This window comes from Python bivittatus, unplaced genomic scaffold (assembly GCF_059951505.1).
Source record: "Python bivittatus isolate LINGU-HERP-01145 unplaced genomic scaffold, Pbiv_v1 ctg000610_np1212, whole genome shotgun sequence".
NCBI classification, from domain to species: Eukaryota; Metazoa; Chordata; class Lepidosauria; order Squamata; family Pythonidae; genus Python; species Python bivittatus.
Genome location: NW_028277088.1, coordinates 16,880,943 through 16,898,871, shown reverse-complemented (window position 1 = coordinate 16,898,871; position 17,929 = coordinate 16,880,943). Strand labels below are relative to the sequence as shown.

The following is a 17,929-nucleotide window of genomic DNA, read 5'->3' as shown; positions in this document are numbered from 1 at the left end:
TGGCTGGTATCTTCAGAGGCAGAGTGGTCTGCTATGCAGATCACAGGCAACTGAGCAGCAATTGACTGGGCTCCTGTCTTTATAGCCAGGTGTCATGACTTCTGATTGGCCTTTGGTTGAGCTGGCTTCTGATTGGTGCAGGTTGGTGAAGTCTGGTCAGAGACCATGGTCACTAAACCCTGAAGCCCAACACTGCTCAACAGATACCAACTGTGAAAGCCTACACCAGTATATTGTTAATGGTATGTGGAGTCCTTGGTGTTCTTTGAGCTTGGTTGTTTCCTTGCAGACATTTTGTTAACTGACTAGGTAACATCTTCAGTGCTAGAAGGGAGTGGGGTTTCTCTCTGTATATATATATATATATAGTAGCTATACCCCATCCCCTTCTAGTACCGAAGATGTTACCTAGTCAGGTAACAAAATGTCTGCAAGAAAACAACCAAGGACTCCACAGTTCAACCCTGAGCTACACATATTTGCTTCTATTGTTAATGGTATCTCAATGCCAACATTTTGGTTTTATTTTCAGGATTCATTGTTTAAGATGCTGCCCTTAACAGACAAAAGAGGCATTATATTTGACAGCTTTCCTGATCCTTCAGATACTTGGGAGATAATCGAAACAATTGGCAAAGGAACATATGGCAAAGTTTTCAAGGTGTTCAACAAGAAAAATGGGAACAGAGCAGCAGTCAAGATCTTGGATCCAATTAATGTAAGCTCCTTTTTAAGTCAACAGCTAACTTAAACTGTTAACAATCTCAGACCAAACAGTACATCTTATGACTTAGCATTATGATATGTGAACCCATTAATGGAGTTTCACTCATTGAGGAGGTTCCTGTTCTTTCCTCTGATAGGAAAATGCTTGGTACGCAGACCTGAGTATATTCCTTCACACACAGAAAATGATGAAATAATTACAAAAAGAAATAATAACAAAACAGCAATCATGTGATGGACTGGAATGGAGGAAGGGGGGTGAAAACGGTGCTCTCGTCTCCAGAGCAACGCTCTGGAGATAAGTGGAGAAAGCTGATGCATCCCTAAACATTCCAGAAGATAGAGAGTTGTGCCTGGGAACTACTGGTCAGTCTGAGAAGATTCTGTAAATAAGCGCTAGCTAATAAACCTTGCTGATTGGACCTGCACAGTCTCCAGGAGTTCCTTGGGCTAGGCCTGACAAATCATTTGTAGCAAAGAAGGACAAAGAATTCAGCACCAGGCTGCAACTGAATTGTGCTATGAAGTAGAGAAAGCTTCTGGTGTACATAACCTGGTCATAATAAGTAGTGGTATTCACAAAAGAGGTGGTGGCTTGTATCCCACAGCCTTCTGTACGTGGACGCTTTGATGTTGGTTAGTGTTGTACTGTACAGTTCATATGTGGGTTCTATAATATGTGGATAGGGAGATGCAGGCCAACATCAGTTAAAGCAGGTGTACACACTATTTTTGGGGCCAAGGGCTGCACATGATGTTTGAGTGACATGCTGAGGGCTGCACTTCCCAAAATAGGTGGGGGCAGAACAAAGAAATGGACAAGAACAGGATGAAAGCTAAATTTAATTGAAGGTATAGTTAATAGGATTACTCTGCAATCTATTTAATTACTTCCTCCTTAAAAGTTACAGTCTGACAAATTTTGAAGAGGTGTGGCCAAGGCCAAGGGACTCAGACTATGAACTCTGGAACAAGTGGTACCAAATAGGTAGATTAAAAAGATTAGAAGCTATGTGTTAATCTACCAAAAATGTCCCTGATTTCTTGCTTTGTTGTCTAGATGCCACATATGTGTGGAACAATCATACAAGCATAGAATCCTATAAGTCAGAATTTAGCATCAAAGGCTTAGCTTTCTGTGAAACCTTTTTAAGTTTTATAAATAGCTGCCTTTAGTTCTATTTTCTGTATCTGTATTTCTGTATTCTTCATTGCTCCTTCCTGCTATGTTGTGTCATCTGTAAATCCCCCAAAGTTATTTGATCACCATGAATATGGAGCTTCTGTTTTGTTCAAGTTCATCTGCTTGCAGAAATTACCTGCTTCCTTTTATTTAAACTGAAGGGACTGTGAGTAGCTGCAGGGGGAGCCACTGCAACAAACAAACAAACAAACAAAGGCTTCAAGCAATTCCATGTTTCTTTGGGAATCCAAGGGTGGGAAGACTTCACAAGTGACGAGACTATCCAAGGTCATGTGTTCCAAAATCCATATTAGGGGCAATATCTTTGCTATCTCAGGATCCCAAATAGTGTGTAAAAATTCTTCATTGATCAAAGTGGTTGAGAAAGGAAGGAAGAAAGGAAGATGGGAAGGAGAAGGAAAAAAAACACAGTTTGATGCAGTCTACATTTGTTTACAGTTTTGAGATGGAATTATGAATAAGGCATTACATTAGAGGGTTATGGATTCAGGTCTCACCTAAGATTCTCCCAACGCCTGCTGTAATGAATAATTAATCCTTTGGTTTTGAAAACGTAACTTCAGGTTCCTATATTAAACACTTCTTATTTTCATACTATTGAGTCTTGAAATTGCATTCCTGGCAAACATTTCTCTACCTGATGGTGGCAGGACTGGGAAAAGAACTTTTTCTGGATCTTGCCTTTTTTTCTTGGATTACAAACATTACTTTGTTCTCATTTTCTGTACAGCATAAAACAGAGTCAGATTTCATAAAAGATGATTTAAGTTTTACAACCACCATCTTTGACTTGCTTTTTTTTTTTATTTCCAATATGTGATGCTAGGATATTGATGAGGAGATTGAAACTGAATACAAGATTTTGAAAGCTCTTTCTGATCATCCAAATGTAGTCAAATTCTATGGACTGTACTACAAAAAGGATGTCAAGGAAGGAGACCAACTCTGGCTGGTTCTGGAGGTAGGAATTTTTCCTAGGGGTTGGGTTCTAATCCTTTCAATCTCTACAAGAGTACTTGCTCTCCATAAATTATGATGAGCAAAATGTAAAAGCACAAGAGAAATCACATTGCTATTTTTTGCATTTCTTGCTACAGCAACCAACCAGATAAATAAGGAAAGCCCGCAGTCAGAACTGTAACTGAACTCTCTACTCTCATTCCCAGAAACTAGCATTTGAAGGAGGTTCCAATACCAGAGGTCACATATAGCCATTATGATTAGTAGCCTTTTTCTTCATGAAGTTGCCTATCTCCTATACAAAGAGCAGAACATTTTGTCTGCATCACCCTAAACTCCCACATCCACCCCAGTGTTTCCTACTCTTGTTCTGTAGGTCTGCAATTTCAGCACAGTGATAAATACTGGATTCTAAAGCCCTTTCCAGCCACAAACCTTTTGCAGATGTGGGATTTGGCACTGTGTTCCTTTGGCAAAGTAGTATCATGGGCCTTCTATAACTCTTCGCAAACTAAGTGGATTAATTTTGGCCCAGCTGTTGCTCCAGACAGTTTTGCAGTGAACTCTTTGGAGCTGTAGGGTAGGTGGTTTTCCATGGACAAGAACTCCCATCTCCAGCCTTTTGGATCACATCACCACTTCCAAATCCAAGGCACCATAGAGCATGGCCACCACCACCCAACTTTTGGAGAAGTCAAAGGAATGGCTTTGCTGCTCTCTCATCAAAGTCACTGGAGTTTGTTTCCTTCACAATGGAAGCAAATGTAGTGAGAAAATAATGAAGATGAGTGGGGGGATGGAACACCAGTTTTTGCATCCCACCCCCAGCCAACTGGATACCCTTTCTGTCCTCCTCATCCTCTTCAGACCCAGGGTGCAACAATAAGCTCCTTAATAGAGCAGCAATAAAGGATGTTTCAGGGGGGTGGTTGGCAAAAACTGCGGCTGTGCAGAAATGTCCCAAATGATGTCGAACCACAGGATTTATCTCTAAAACTTTGAGTTGCACCCTCTTTTATGTAGGGGATGCCATTTTAGATACAATGACACATTTCTCTTGAATGTTAGCAATCGAGGAGTGATATATAATGACTTATTCTTTGTATTCACTAGTTGAAATACTGGTTTCTGAATTCTTCCTTGCAGAAGCATTTGAAGTTAATTAATAATGCTAACCACACAGTGCTAATCCCAAAGAATAATGATCCTAGAGGATTATTGTGATCCAGTTGGCAGCAATGTTTGTTCATTTAAAGCTTAGAAATGTTACTAAATTATATTATTTGACTTTGATCTTTACAAAGTTAACACCATGCACTTGCATTTCATTTACATTTCATTCCTAAGGATAAAGGATGTAAATATTTACATTTAACTGCAGTTTCCTCACTAGGTTTGGCCTTTATCAGTTGTGAGCTTTGTTTTATTGAAATAAACAAAGCAACTCTTCCATGAAGAATTAGCAGTAGACTACTTTTGAATAGTCTTTGGCGTAGGAAGTCATATCAACATTTGCCTGGATGAAATTTCTCTTCAGATCTCACAAAGCAGTTCAAAGCCATCAAAGTATTGCAGGTTTCTAGAGCTCATGGTTGCAGAGGAAAGTTGGTTGCAGAGGAAAAATATGATGTATATTATCATATGAATATTAATATGAAATGGTTAATGGTGATGTTTTGTTTGTGGGATTTATTTATTTATATGTAAGAATGTATTGGGTTCAGCTGGGTATCTGTACTCTCAATCTCCTCTCCAGTACATTACATTATGGTCTAAAGGTAGATAGTCTTTTTTTTTCTTCTACTTGTAGGTCATGGGGTATGTTAAGGGTTACATTCTGGCTATGTAGGAATGACCAGAGACACCTGTTATACACTCACTTAAGGATATTTAGCTTCCCAATGATCTTAAGAAAGAATTCTTGTGGGGTGATAATGACCCTGGTGTCCCTTACTATTTATCTTCAAAAACTTCAGGGGTATAGAAACTATGTATTCTGTTTTCCAGAATCTCTTCTTTTTTACTTGGCAGAGCCAAGAATCCTACCCTGGTTGAGAAGGTTTTGGAAAGGAAGTATCTAATGGAACCTCTGCTTTCCAAGGTTTTATTCACTCCCTACAGTTTCTTCACTGCCTTGATAAAGAATCATTGGGAAAGCCTGCACTGCATATTGCATGAAAGACAATCTGGGACCATGGACAAATCAGAGACTATTCAGATGGTAGTTTTAACAACTGAACTGAAAACGAATCACTTAGCTACATGTGGAAATAAAAGATGGGAAGAATTAATTAAGAGAGAAATCATTTATATGCCTCCTATGTTGCATGTTGAGTACCTGATGACCCTTGTCTTATTTTGAGCAGGTCAAATCAAGCAGTCACCACATGAGAAACTAGGTATTTTCAGGCTACCTTTTTTAGATTGATGTGCTACTTGGTACCAAGAGTATTAGTACTAGTAACCAAGCTAATTATCTGTTCTGCTCCAAGTTGTTTTAAAACTGCTTTTGCAGTTAACAAGCTCAAGTGAAATTGTAGTAGAGAAAATAAATTTAACAAACACAATGGAGACTGGCCAGCAAATCAGATCCCTAGGATTTCCCACCTTGTAGCCCTCAACTTCTGTAAACATCTTTGCTTTTCCATTGTTCGGGGTCCCCCTTTCTTGGTTCTTCTCCTCAGTGTTGTGCTCCTTGTAAAGACCAAATCCAGAACACACACTGCTGTAGAATACTTTTATTTAAAATGAAAGGCATCATCACTTCTCTAAAAGCTTGCCAGCATTTTCATTTCATTTTTGCCTAAATACGTTTGGCTTTCTTGCAGATGTCCTTCTTTGCACTAATCTGTTATGCTATCACCTGTGTGAAAAACAAGTAAATAACAATGTAGACAAAAGCAGGTTATTTGAAAGCACTTCATCGTGATGGCAAAATGGTTCACTATGGAACGATTATCGTCCAGATTTCAATAGGAGTAAAAATGGAGCAGCTTTATTTTGGCTATGAGTTCTAATTATCCTTCCTAATATATTGTCTTTGAAAAGAAGCTGTGCGTTAGAAATAAATGTTGAAAATAATTAAACCTTTTTCCTACATTTTGACCAGGGTATTTTTTCTGTGCAGTCCTTATAATTGCTCCTTTCAATCCAATTCTACTTTCTTTAATCCATTATAGCTCTAAATCAGCCTGATTTAGCAATTTCTAATAATTGGAGAAGTAATATATTTTCCTTACTGTCCAGTTAAAGTAGTCCTGCTCTTTAAAATAATGTCCTTTTTCCTCTCTGCAAGATCAAAGATTTTGTGACTATCAGAAGGCTTTAGAACACCAGGATCTGGTGATTTTCTATGGGGAATTATATATTCAAGTGCCTTGCTTGAGCAGACCGAGGGCATAAATTATTAACAAAGGATAATTTCCTTAAGCTCCCATCATTATGTAGGAAAGGAAAATCCAGATGGAACATTAAGGAGGGGTTCTCCATAGCAACTATATATATATATATATATATATATATATAACTCTCAGACGAGATTGCAGTGACTTTTAATATATCGTCATTCAGGACATTCTGAAATGTTCCAGATTTGATTTAATAGGGATATTACCGTGAGGATTTTTTTTTTTTTCTGAATAGGGACAAGTGTATCAATTAAGTGTGAGTTTGCTCGGCTTCTCAGTTTTCCTATTTTGTATTCATTCTGCCCCATTTCTGCATCAGTTTATGAATTTTTGTTGAAGTCTAAAAGCAGGTTCTCACACAAATGTATGTACTTTTTCTTTGACATTTCTGTAAATTTGAGGTTTAATTATACTTTTTATAATAGGTGCATTTTTATGTCTTACCAAATGATGTGTGGATAGAGGTTGTTATATGTTGATTTGCAAACTCTTATATGTAAAAATTGGCTTATAAATGCATCCTGATTTGCATATAATCGAGATACATTCTCTCTTTTAGTTTGAGGAACAGCATATCAGAGTTGAGAGTGGAGCTTGGTTTACTTTTCAAGGCTAGAGCTAGAGTTAGAGTATCCATTCAGGTTACACCTCAGTTTTTGTGTCATATTCACCCGTACAGCTATTCTGTCTCACTCCGTATACCACCACAGAGAAGGAATGGAAAAAAAAATCTTATTTTCTAGCAGCTGTTCCAGGATGAGAGCCATTTTCTGCTTTGTACTGAGAATCAGTTTGAAACGGGGTGAGGGGGCTACCTGCTGCTCTTTAAAAGGGTCTCCCTTGGCCCACAGGAGGTATATTTAATATTTAATTTGAACAGTGATGTCATGTTCAAAAAGAGTTCTAACCTTACCAGAAATCTTCTGACACTGTTCCAGCCATTCTGGAAGTTTCCCTGGTTTGAAAATTCAATTGGAACTCAAAATACTTCTGGAATTCTGGAATATAAGTAGTCCTCGTTTAATGACTGCCCTGTTTAGTGACCATTTGAAGTTATGATGGCACTGAAAAAGTAACTTTATGACTGGTCCTTGCACTTACAACTGTTGCAGCATCCCCACAGTCATGTGATCAAAATTCGGGTGCTTTGCAACTGGCGGGTGTTTATGGCTGTCGCAACATTCTGTGGTCACATGATTGCCATTTGCACATTTCACAACTGGCTTTCAACAAGCAGAATCAATGCAGAAGCCAGCAGTAAAATCACAAGTTGTGGTCATGTGATGTCTCAATTAACGACTGCAGGTGATTCACTTAACAACTGTGGCATAAGTGACGTGAATCCAGCGTGGTCACATGTTGTTTTGCTTGACTACTGTGTTGCTTAGTGACGGAGTTGTTGGTCCCAATTATGGTTGTTAAGCGAGGTGCCTGTAGTCAAAACAATATCAGAATGCTTCCAGTAAAATCAGAGCAACCTGTTTTGAATTCAGAACAACTGTTCTTAGCTGGAAATGTTTTGCACACATCTTTGGAAATGCATTAGTTTTCCATCAATTGGAAAACTGGTAGAGAACTCATATAGTTTATATCTGTTCCTTGTAATTGGGATAAAAGAGTAGAAAGTGCAAATTCATTAAGTTTTCATTATAATGTAAACTACATTCTTTTTTTCCCTATCTCTTCTTCAGAATTGGGCTCCTTTATAAATAAGTTATTATTTTAAAAAACTCAGTTTGCTTACTTCTCAATTAATTCATCACAGAGTTGTGTTAGACAGGAAAAGGAGGATAGGCAAGACATAGTTGGCCTTTCAATCCAACATCTTTCTTGAAGATAGAGGGATGGGAAAAGAGAAACAGGTAAAGGATGTCATTTATTGAGTAAAACATTTCACATTAAGGTGGTGTGAGATATGCTGGTAAAGTATTCCTAAACCTGATTTATAGGTGACTGATGTTTTTTTCAAGCCTACCTGAGCACCAAATCAACCTCTGCAAGCCCCCAAATTCTCCAGTTTCTGGAAGGATAGCTATGTTAACTTTTTGCAGCAAACTCGAGGAAGAATCTAGTGGCAGTTTAAGAGTTATGGCATAATCTTTCTTGGATGACTTAATCTTTCATCAGATAAGAAGAAAATAATCCTGAGAAAGCTAATAAATACACTCAGCTGTTGTGGGGCAGGAGAGAAGGAAGAGAAATGGCAAATAATGAAAGGAGAGATGAGAGATGATTGCCAATAGCGACCATAAACAAAGCAGCAATTAGGTGTGACACAAACATTCTTCCATGTGAATGGGAGTAGTGATAAGAAACCCTAGGCTCTGCTTAATCTATGGGAAATGAGATTAAATCTGATGAATTCTATCTCAACGGTTTCCCAGTGAAATCATTCTTTAAATTTTTCATTCCCAAGGTTGGGCACATTGAGAATGGCTTGGGGCGTTGAAATGCCCACCCACTGGTTTTAGATGTTGCCATTTCTGGTGTCAAATATACAGTATGTCCCTTTTATTTTTTGAATAGCATTTGACCAGTTTGTCCAGTATAAATTGTGGTGGGTCATTGGTGATATGTTATATGCCACTGTGGAACATGGGCAAATATATGTTTCTGTGATATTGTAGTAAAATCATTAGGTCCTGGGATAATGTTGTCCAACAGATAGGGAGCCATGCCTTGGCTGTCTCTGTTGTCCTCACCATCCCTGACATTCTATTTTCCTCTTGCCTTATTGTGACTGTGCTAAATATACAGGGATGGAGAGTAGAAGATCTTTTTCTGCCGCCCTGCTATTCGCATAGCACCACATAAAGGAATATGGAAGGTATAATTTTTCCCATTGGTACACAGTAACAGCAGAATAGTTGTTGCCTAGCTTTCTGTAAAAATAAGTAAACAATATAAATCTTCAAACTCAGACAAGTTTTTGAGGGAGAATAAAAACTCTTTTGTATAACTGAGTTCTAAGCTGTGAAGGGTTTGTAGATCCTAATGAAGTCTTTATATTTGCCTGGAAGTGGCCCCAAAAGCCACATGAAAGTCATAATCCCCACAAAATTGCCTTTGGAAAACAGTTTGGCTTTCTCATTCTTAGCTGAAGAAGCCTTCAAACAACTCTGAAACTTGCCCTACAGAGAGGTTGTTGGAACAAGATCTTAAATAAGATATGTTTAAAATATATCAGTGGTAAGACAAGATGGTTACACAGGTCAGTTTCAAATTCAGCTCAAGAAACAAGCATTATGTTTCTTTGACTTAGAGATAGGCAACATGGGGGGGGGGCTGTTTGCAAATCTGGAATTTTGAAAGCACACTGTGATACAGGTAGTCCTCATTTTGCAACTGCCTCATTGAGTGACCACTTGCAGTTACAATAGTGATGAAAACAACTTTGCAACCAGTCCTCACATTTACAACTTTCACAGGTCTGTAAAGCAAAGGAAATCTTAAGTAAGATCATAAGCACAATTGCAGTTTCACTTAGTAACTACTTCACTTAATGACCAAGTTGCTGGTCCCAATTGTGATTGTTAAATGAGGACTATCTCTACTTTCATAAAATGGGTGCCTGCAGTTTACCTGATCTCAAATGGGCTCTCATGATGGATATGACCAGTGGAAAATACTTGTTTACCCAAAGGCAAACTGGTGAGTTCTCCCTACTATCCCTCTCTAGAGTGGACGCTCTCTCTAAATCATTCCCACTTCTTTTTTTCCCAGACACTATTGCTCACTGTCAGAAAAATGCCTCTGGGTCTTACTAGGGCCCAGGGGCATTTTTGCAAATAAAGATGATGCTAAAGAGTTGATACTTTACCTTACAACTAAGCCCACAACATGCTCTCAACATTGATGGCTACCAGCCTAAAAAGATTAACTAGACCAGGGGACTCAGTTTACTCCCTCAAGCCATGCTGATGTTAAATTAATGGAATTTACTTCATTCTTTTTCTTTCCTCCTCAACTCTTCTTGAGGAGAAGGGAGTATTGTTGCCAACTAGTTGTAAGTTCCTGTGTACTCTTTTTGGCCCACTGGGGAGAAGACCAGAATGGGAATACTTTTAATCTTTGACTGCAGAGATAGCCGTAGTGGAAGAAACACAGACATAATTAGTACAAATAGAAACATAGAGAAGAATTAAAGTGGAGAGGCCACTTTGTCCGTGAGGTTTTCAATGGGCTGGAAAGAAAACAAAGTTAATGTATGCACCAATTAGTGGTAAGTGTGTAAAAATAAATGGATTTCCTACTCACCAGTCCCCAGCTTGAATTCTAATAATCCCTTTTGTGCATTGTCCATTCTATGGACAATGCTCAAAATAAATAAATAAATAAATATTCAGCTTAGCGAACAAGCTGCGTTTATTTTTTTTTCCACCCATTGCTACTTTGGGCTGCTTTTTCAAAAGTAACTTTTTTTTTTAACCTTACCTGACAAACTGCTGTTCTAGAATTTGAAGTAAGGAAAAAAAATAAAATAAAAGCTGCATTAGCATATGCACTTCAGCATATGCTTATGTAAAAGGAATTTTCATTGCGATAATAAATGAGAAGAAAAGATTAGGTTTGTGAATGATATCAATTTAACAATCTTGTTGGAGGGCCAACTAACAAACAACTTTCATAGATAGGATAAAAAAATAAAGCCCAGGTCAACTTTAAAGGATTAGACTAATATAATTTTCTTCCAGTCAAACAACCTGGAAGAAGTACAGAAAGTCCTCGCTTAACGACAGTAATTGGGACTGGCAACTCCATCACTAAGCAGTGTCATTGTAAAGCGTGATATCACATGACCACGCCAACTTACAATGGCAATTCCAGTTGTTAGGCGTGACGCCACGCGATCACCATTTGCAGCCTCCTGCCAGCTTCCCCCTTGACTTTGCTTGTCAAAAGCCGGCAGTGAAAGTCACAAATGGCAACCATGTTATTGCAGGACACTGCAATCGTTGTAATTGCGAGCTGGATACCAAGCAACCAAATCACAATCCCATGACCACAGGGACACTACAACAGCCACAACTCCGAGGAACAGTTGTAAATCCTCTCTTTCAGCACCATTGTAACTTTGAATGGTTGCTGAACAAGTGATTGATGGACAAGGACTACCTGTATATGGAATCTTAAGGCATACCAGAAAACAACCTCAAATTGAGCAAAGGTGGGAGTACAACCTAACGTTCTTTAGATGCTTCCTGGTTAAGTCTCCAGAGAGAAGCACTCAGCCTCCCCCAAACGCTATTATTTTACAGGGCTTAAACTCTGCATCCTGCATTCCTCTGTCTTTGCTTAGTCTAATTCAGAATTCTAGTATGTTGGTCTCCTTATCCACCCCTGTCTAGATAAAGACTATATAGATGAGGCACCTAATTATCATCCAGCCTTTGGGGGTCATTTACCTGTAGTTGCTTTAATGAATATGGGAATGTTGATTGGCCATTAAAAAAAATTACCAATTGGTAAGGTGTTTGTTTTTTTTCATTTTCTTTTGGTCAAATCTGAATTTCTAAACTGAATTTGTTTTACAATAGATCCAAAAATTGTCTATTTCATTTATACTTGCTCTCTGCCATCCATCTGACAAAGTGGACTTTGATCCGCATAAGTTGACATCATAGTATTTTTGTCCCCCTTTGTCACACTTCATGACTGTTACAGGAAAAGTAGCTAGCAAAGATGGACATCACTTTGGAGTGTTCTTAGTTTCTTTTGCAAATCAAAATGATCAGTTGTACCAAAGAAAGTATGGCAGACTGAAGTCTTTATAGTGTAATATAACATGTTGAGGGACGCATTGATCAGTAGCCCTTGGAAAAAGAAATTCAAAGCTATTTATTGTACATGAACTAAATAAACTCTACTACATTCAACTGTGTTTTAGATTAAGTCACTAGAGAGTATGTTTCTCATTTTCAGTTATAGTTGAACACCAGGCTTGAATCTGAATGGGTATAGTTTAGAGTTGAGAACATAAGGAAACCCTGCTGGATCAGATCTTAAGTTCATCTGATCCAGCATTGTGTTCACATAACGACCAAATGGATCCATTTGGAGAGTTCACAAATGTGGAGTCGAGTAATAGTTCTAGTCCCACCTTAGGCACAAAGCCAGCTGGGTGACCTTGAACCAGTCTCTCTCTCTCTCTCTCTCTCAGCCCTAGGAAGAAGGCAATGGCAAACCACCTCTGAAAAACCTTGCCAAGAAAACTGCAGGGACTTGTCCAGACAGTCACCAGGAGTCAAGACTGGCTTGAAGGCCCCCCCCCCAAAAAAATAGTTTCCAAGCCACATTAATCTGACAGACACACACATTCTGTAGAGAGTTCCAGAGAAGTGCAACAACAATCCTTACATTCCACTACAGCAGTGTTTCTCAACCTTGGCAACTTTGAGATGTGTGGACTTCAACTCCCAGAATTCCCCAGCCAGCCTTGCTGGCTGGGGAATTCTGGGAGTTGAAGTCCACACATCTCAAAGTTGCCAAGGTTGAGAAACACTGCACTAGAGAATTAGTAGAACCTAGTAGAAAAAGAGAATCTAACCTGATTTGTAGAATCTTCCAGTCGAAAAAGGGGCTGCCTTGCACCTTCTGATTTTGTTCAACCATAGACTAACACGGCTCTCCTCCTCTAATGACCATTATAAAAAAGGTAGCTTTGGGGCTCCAGCAGTTTTAAAAATAATGTGAAACGAATGTTGTACCTTGGCTTTTGAACATGGCACAAATACACACCTCTATGAAAGTGGAGCTTTTGGAAGTATAACAGTCTACATTTTTGTGCTCCATTCTCTTAATGCCCAGGTGCATTCAGACACTTTTGTAGGTTTCAAAACAGAATTAGATAATAGCCTGGGGATCTGCATTAACTCATAGCTAAAATATAGTGTGTTGACTAGTCTTAATCCTTTAATTCTGGTAGATCACTAAATTGAGTTTGATAGGAACTTTACAAATGAGAACACCCCACTCCCCCAAAAGATTATCAAGCGATGAATTTGGGAGATGGAGCTACAAAGAAATTTAAGCTTAGCCTCTAAATTACTCTCTGTAGGGACTATGAAAAGTAATTTCAGGCCAGCATTTTGCCTTATTAACAGCACACATTTCAAGCACTGATGGGATTTCTGAATGGCCCAGTTTAATGTACTGCCTTCAGGTCCATAGAAAATATTCCCCACTTCCAAACAATTTGCCTTGTGATCATGAACTTGTGGGTTATCTCCTATTGCCTTTTTTAATAGGGACTCTCATGCCCCAATTATAACCCTATTGCAAGGGCCCTCCCAGTAGGGAGATTGAATTTCATATTAATAGCACAGTCAAGTTCTGGGCTGTCCATTGTACTACACACTGTCTGCTCTGGAAGCGCTGAGTAATTTTAAGTGGCTTTTCAGCTATTTTGGTGATGTAATTACTTGTTGAATGTTTATTCTTTCTCTGTAGTGATGGGTAGTGATTACTGCTGATCAAATGAGAACAGTTGAGGGATTTAGAAATACATTTCTTTTTTCCCCATGTTTCCTTTTTACTGTAGTTATGCAGTGGGGGATCTGTAACTGACCTTGCGAAGGGATTTTTGAAGCGAGGGGAAAGAATGAGTGAACTGACCATTGCTTATATTTTACATGAAGCTCTGATGGTAAGTAGAAAAACTTAAGTTTAAATGGTGTATCTACTGGCATCCATTGATCTAATGTGATTAAAGTTTCTTAAACTAGGTATTAAATTGTGGGTGTTGGTTACTTCTTCCTTTAAATGTAGCTGCTGCCAATAACATGTGAATGGAAGCTGTCTTTGGGCTGGGAATAGTATATAGGATGTTCCCAGCCTACACCCAGGGCTGTACATCTGTAGCCCTGGCTCTATGCTAGAAAAACAAGCAGGTGGCTGGATTTCTCCTTTCCCCTGCTGAACTGCTGTTTGCTGGTTTACAGCTACTAAGCATAATTAACAAACATATATCTCTATTGGATCAAGCTTTTTTCTTTTTTTCCTTTTTTTTTTAGGTGGGAAATTGTGACATTTTATGCACAGTGCTTTATGCTCCCGTGATTTTATCAATCTAAGCATTCCTTTTTTTCACCTAAATAAATTTTCTCTTAACAAAGCTAACTCAATAATATTTGTTACATAAGTAATTGCAGTGCCCACGGGCTTTGTAAGTAAAACACATTACCTACTGAAACAGCTGCCCATTCTAATCCAGTATTTGCTTGCATCTGTTACTCCCACTGAACCCTGTGACTGGAACCTTCATGGCTAGTTTCTTCTTCATTTCCATCTTTAAAACAACATATGATTATTGCAGCAAATTGTAGAATCATTCTGTAAGATTGTAGGTTCTTTTGCTTGGGGAACTTTATTATACTTAATTCATTAATGATTTTTTAAATCATGAGTGAATAAGTATCCTTTACACAGTGGTTGATAACTACCAAGGTGTGGTGTATGTAGAGAACATGTAGCTCTCAAGACCTTATTGTTGATGGCCAATAATGAGGGATGTATTTCTGCAACATCTGGAAGACCAGATATTCCATATTCTAAGAAGAATAGAAAGCTGAAGTAATTTGGAAATAGAAAGCTGAAGTAATTTGGAAACATTCTCTCCTAAATCAGCTTGCTAATATTTTGCCCATTCCATCTTTTGTAGACAGCAGGTTAATTGCTTAACGGAAACTCTTTTTTCAGGGACTTCAGCATTTGCATGAAAACAAGACTATTCACCGTGATATTAAAGGAAATAATATCCTCTTGACCACTGAAGGAGGTGTTAAGCTTGTGGATTTTGGTAAGTTATGGTTCTTTATAGCTTGAAGTATCATTATTATCTTTTTAAAAAATGACAGTGTGAAGGGCAACAAAGTTGGAGTCTAAACTAGCCTTTTGTTTTAACAATTCATCCATCATGCCACCAGGAATTCCATGTAAGTACATGGTGGAGGAAAGGTGGATTTTCTTCTTTCACCACTAATTTTGTATAAGATGGGGAGGGGGATTCAGCTCTCAGCTCTGCCCCACTGGCATCAGCCAGTTTGTAAACAGCCATTCTTTTCATGAGTCCCCACTCCCAAGTTAGTGTTGAAATGTAGGTTGATCAAATTAATTAAAAAATAATAAAAATATTGCAGATTAGTAATTTTAATGGGATTATTTAAAATGTTACCCAGAATGAAGTAGAGTTTGTCTTGGCTTTTAATATATTCAAGTTTCCCCTTTTCCTCTGGTGATAGAAAGTACTTCTGACATGCAGGATATAATGTATTTCTGATCTGCTAGACGAACCTGTTTTGCAATGTGGAATTGGTCTCCATATGTTATGTTTGTGGAAGAGTCTGCACATGGTATATTTTCCTTTGTAGGCTACCATGTTCGGTTCCCAGTCATACTAGCACCTTTCAGATAATTAAAATCATAATAATTAATAGCACCCCCATCTAACAAAACCATGCTTAACCCACTCCACTCTTCTGATTTGTAACCAGCTCCAGTTTGTTTCTGAAATATGCATTCAGAGCTTGCTATACTTTCGTTACAATTTTTTTCTCATACTGGCTAGGCACAGATTTTTTAAACAGCTATGGATGTGACTACTGTTTCTTTGCCAGGTGATAAGTTAAAACGGTTTCAGCAGATGAAGGAAATGTACCAAACCTTTATCTGGCACATGTCTTGTGATGTTTTTGTGGTTTTTGTATTGTTTTTTTTTAATGTTTTAACAATTGTAAACTGCCCAGAATCACTGGGAGTCAGGTGGCGTGTTGTTGTTGTTGTTGTTGTTATAGTTGGTCACACAGGCAGCCAGATGGGTGATGATGATGATGATAATGATGATTGGTCACACAGTCAGCCAGATGTTTAGACTGGATTTGGCATTTTTATCCACCTATCAAGTCCTTCCCAAGGATCTGGGATAGGCAGATGTTGTTGTTTGATGGTGTTAAAGGTATTGTTGCAAGATATAAGCTGTTCCAAGTAAAGCTGCCTTTTGCAATGGACTGATGGTGATTTTGTCAATGCCGATGGTCTTCAAGTGGTCCTCCAGATGTTTTGGGATTGCACCTAAGATGCCTATAACTATTGGTACTACCTTTGCTTTCTTTTGCCATGGCCATTCTACTTCTATTTGCAGGTCTTTATATTTTGTGATTTTCTCCAGTTCTTTCTCTTCAATTCTGCTGTCTCCAGGTATTGCAATGTCCACTATCCAGACTTTTTTGTCTTTCTTACCAACAGTTGTTAAGTCTGGGGTGTTGTGTGGCAGGCACTTGTCTGTTTGAATTTTTTTTTTTATTATTATTATTATTATTATTATTATTATTATTATTATTATTTACATTATTGGCTTTCAGTGTCCCTTGATTCCAGAAAACCACAGGTAGCCTAGTTAATGTGTGTAGATAGGGAGAGAGAGAGAGATGTTTACTAGTCAGTAAAAAGAAAGAAAATCCTCTCTCACCCCTATGGGTCGTGTGTATCTTCCTCAATCTCAGGTCCTCTACCAGAGGCCTGGGAGTTTGAGGGTTCTACGCAGTATCTTAGCATTGCACTCTTCTGGACAGAGAGCTCTGATGTTGTTTCTAGGATCTGTTGGAGCCACTTTCCCAGATTAGGAGTTGCTCTTACCACTACTGGGACTGCTTTGGCCTTTACTTTCCACATCCTCTCTAGTTCCTCCTTCAGGTCCTGGTACTTCTCCAGCTTCTCCTACTCTTTCCTGATGTTGTTGTCACTTGGCACCACTACATCTATCACTACTGCTCTCTTCTGGTCCTTGTCTACTACCACAATGTCTGGTTGATTGGCCAGTACCTGCCTGTCCTGGAAGACCCACAGGATCTTAGCCCTGTTATTCTCCATGACCTTCTGTGGAGTCTCCCATCTGGACTTGGGAGGATCTAGCCCTTACACTGTGCAGATATTTCTGTACACAATGCCAGCTACTTGGTTATGCAGTTCAGTGTATGCTGTTCCTGCCTACATCTTACAACCTGCCACTATGTGTTGGCTATTGCACCTTTTTTGTTCAATATCCTTTGTTGGGCAGGTTGCTGACTTGTACTAAGTTCACATGCCCTATTACAGGTGGTCCTTGGATTATGACCACTCATTTAGTGACCATTCAAACTTGGAACAGTGCTCCAATGACTTACAACCAGTCCTTGGAGTTCTGGCCATTGCAGTGTTCCTGTGGTCATGTGATTGTGATTTTCAATGTTCTCTGCCAGCTTCCCACAAGCAAAGTCAGTGGGGAAGCTGGAGGGAAGTCAGAATTGCACTCACGTGAAGTTCTCGTTTAACAACCTGCGCAGTCCTCACTTAACAACCTGAAATGGGGCTGCCAGAACTGCCATCGCTAAACAACGCGGTTATGTGATATCGCACTTTACGACCGTGTTTCTTAGTGATGGCAATTCCAATCCCAATTGCTGTCATGACCCAAGAACTACCTGTATTGTCAAAAGTGGCTGGTTACAGCATTCTAAGTAGTGTTTTGCTTAATCATACTTTACTGAATAAACTGTAGCTTTCTCTGTTTACCTAAAAGGTTAAGCCAGGTGTTGTCGAAAAATGAAGACCAAGGGCCACCATATAGCCTGTCCCCACCCCTCACCCCAGGCATCAA

General features: G+C 38.8%; 1 protein-coding gene across 1 annotated transcript in view; it reads left to right on the top strand.

Moving 5' to 3' along the window:
• MYO3A (myosin IIIA) overlaps positions 1-17,929 on the top strand; it is a 103,532-nt gene that overhangs the window by 3,398 nt on the left and 82,205 nt on the right. The window contains exons 3-6 of the mRNA XM_088150447.1: positions 533-718; positions 2,757-2,891; positions 13,838-13,942; positions 14,995-15,094. Coding sequence (XP_088006573.1) covers positions 533-718; positions 2,757-2,891; positions 13,838-13,942; positions 14,995-15,094 — 526 coding nt within the window. The remainder of the gene's footprint in view (positions 1-532; positions 719-2,756; positions 2,892-13,837; positions 13,943-14,994; positions 15,095-17,929) is intronic.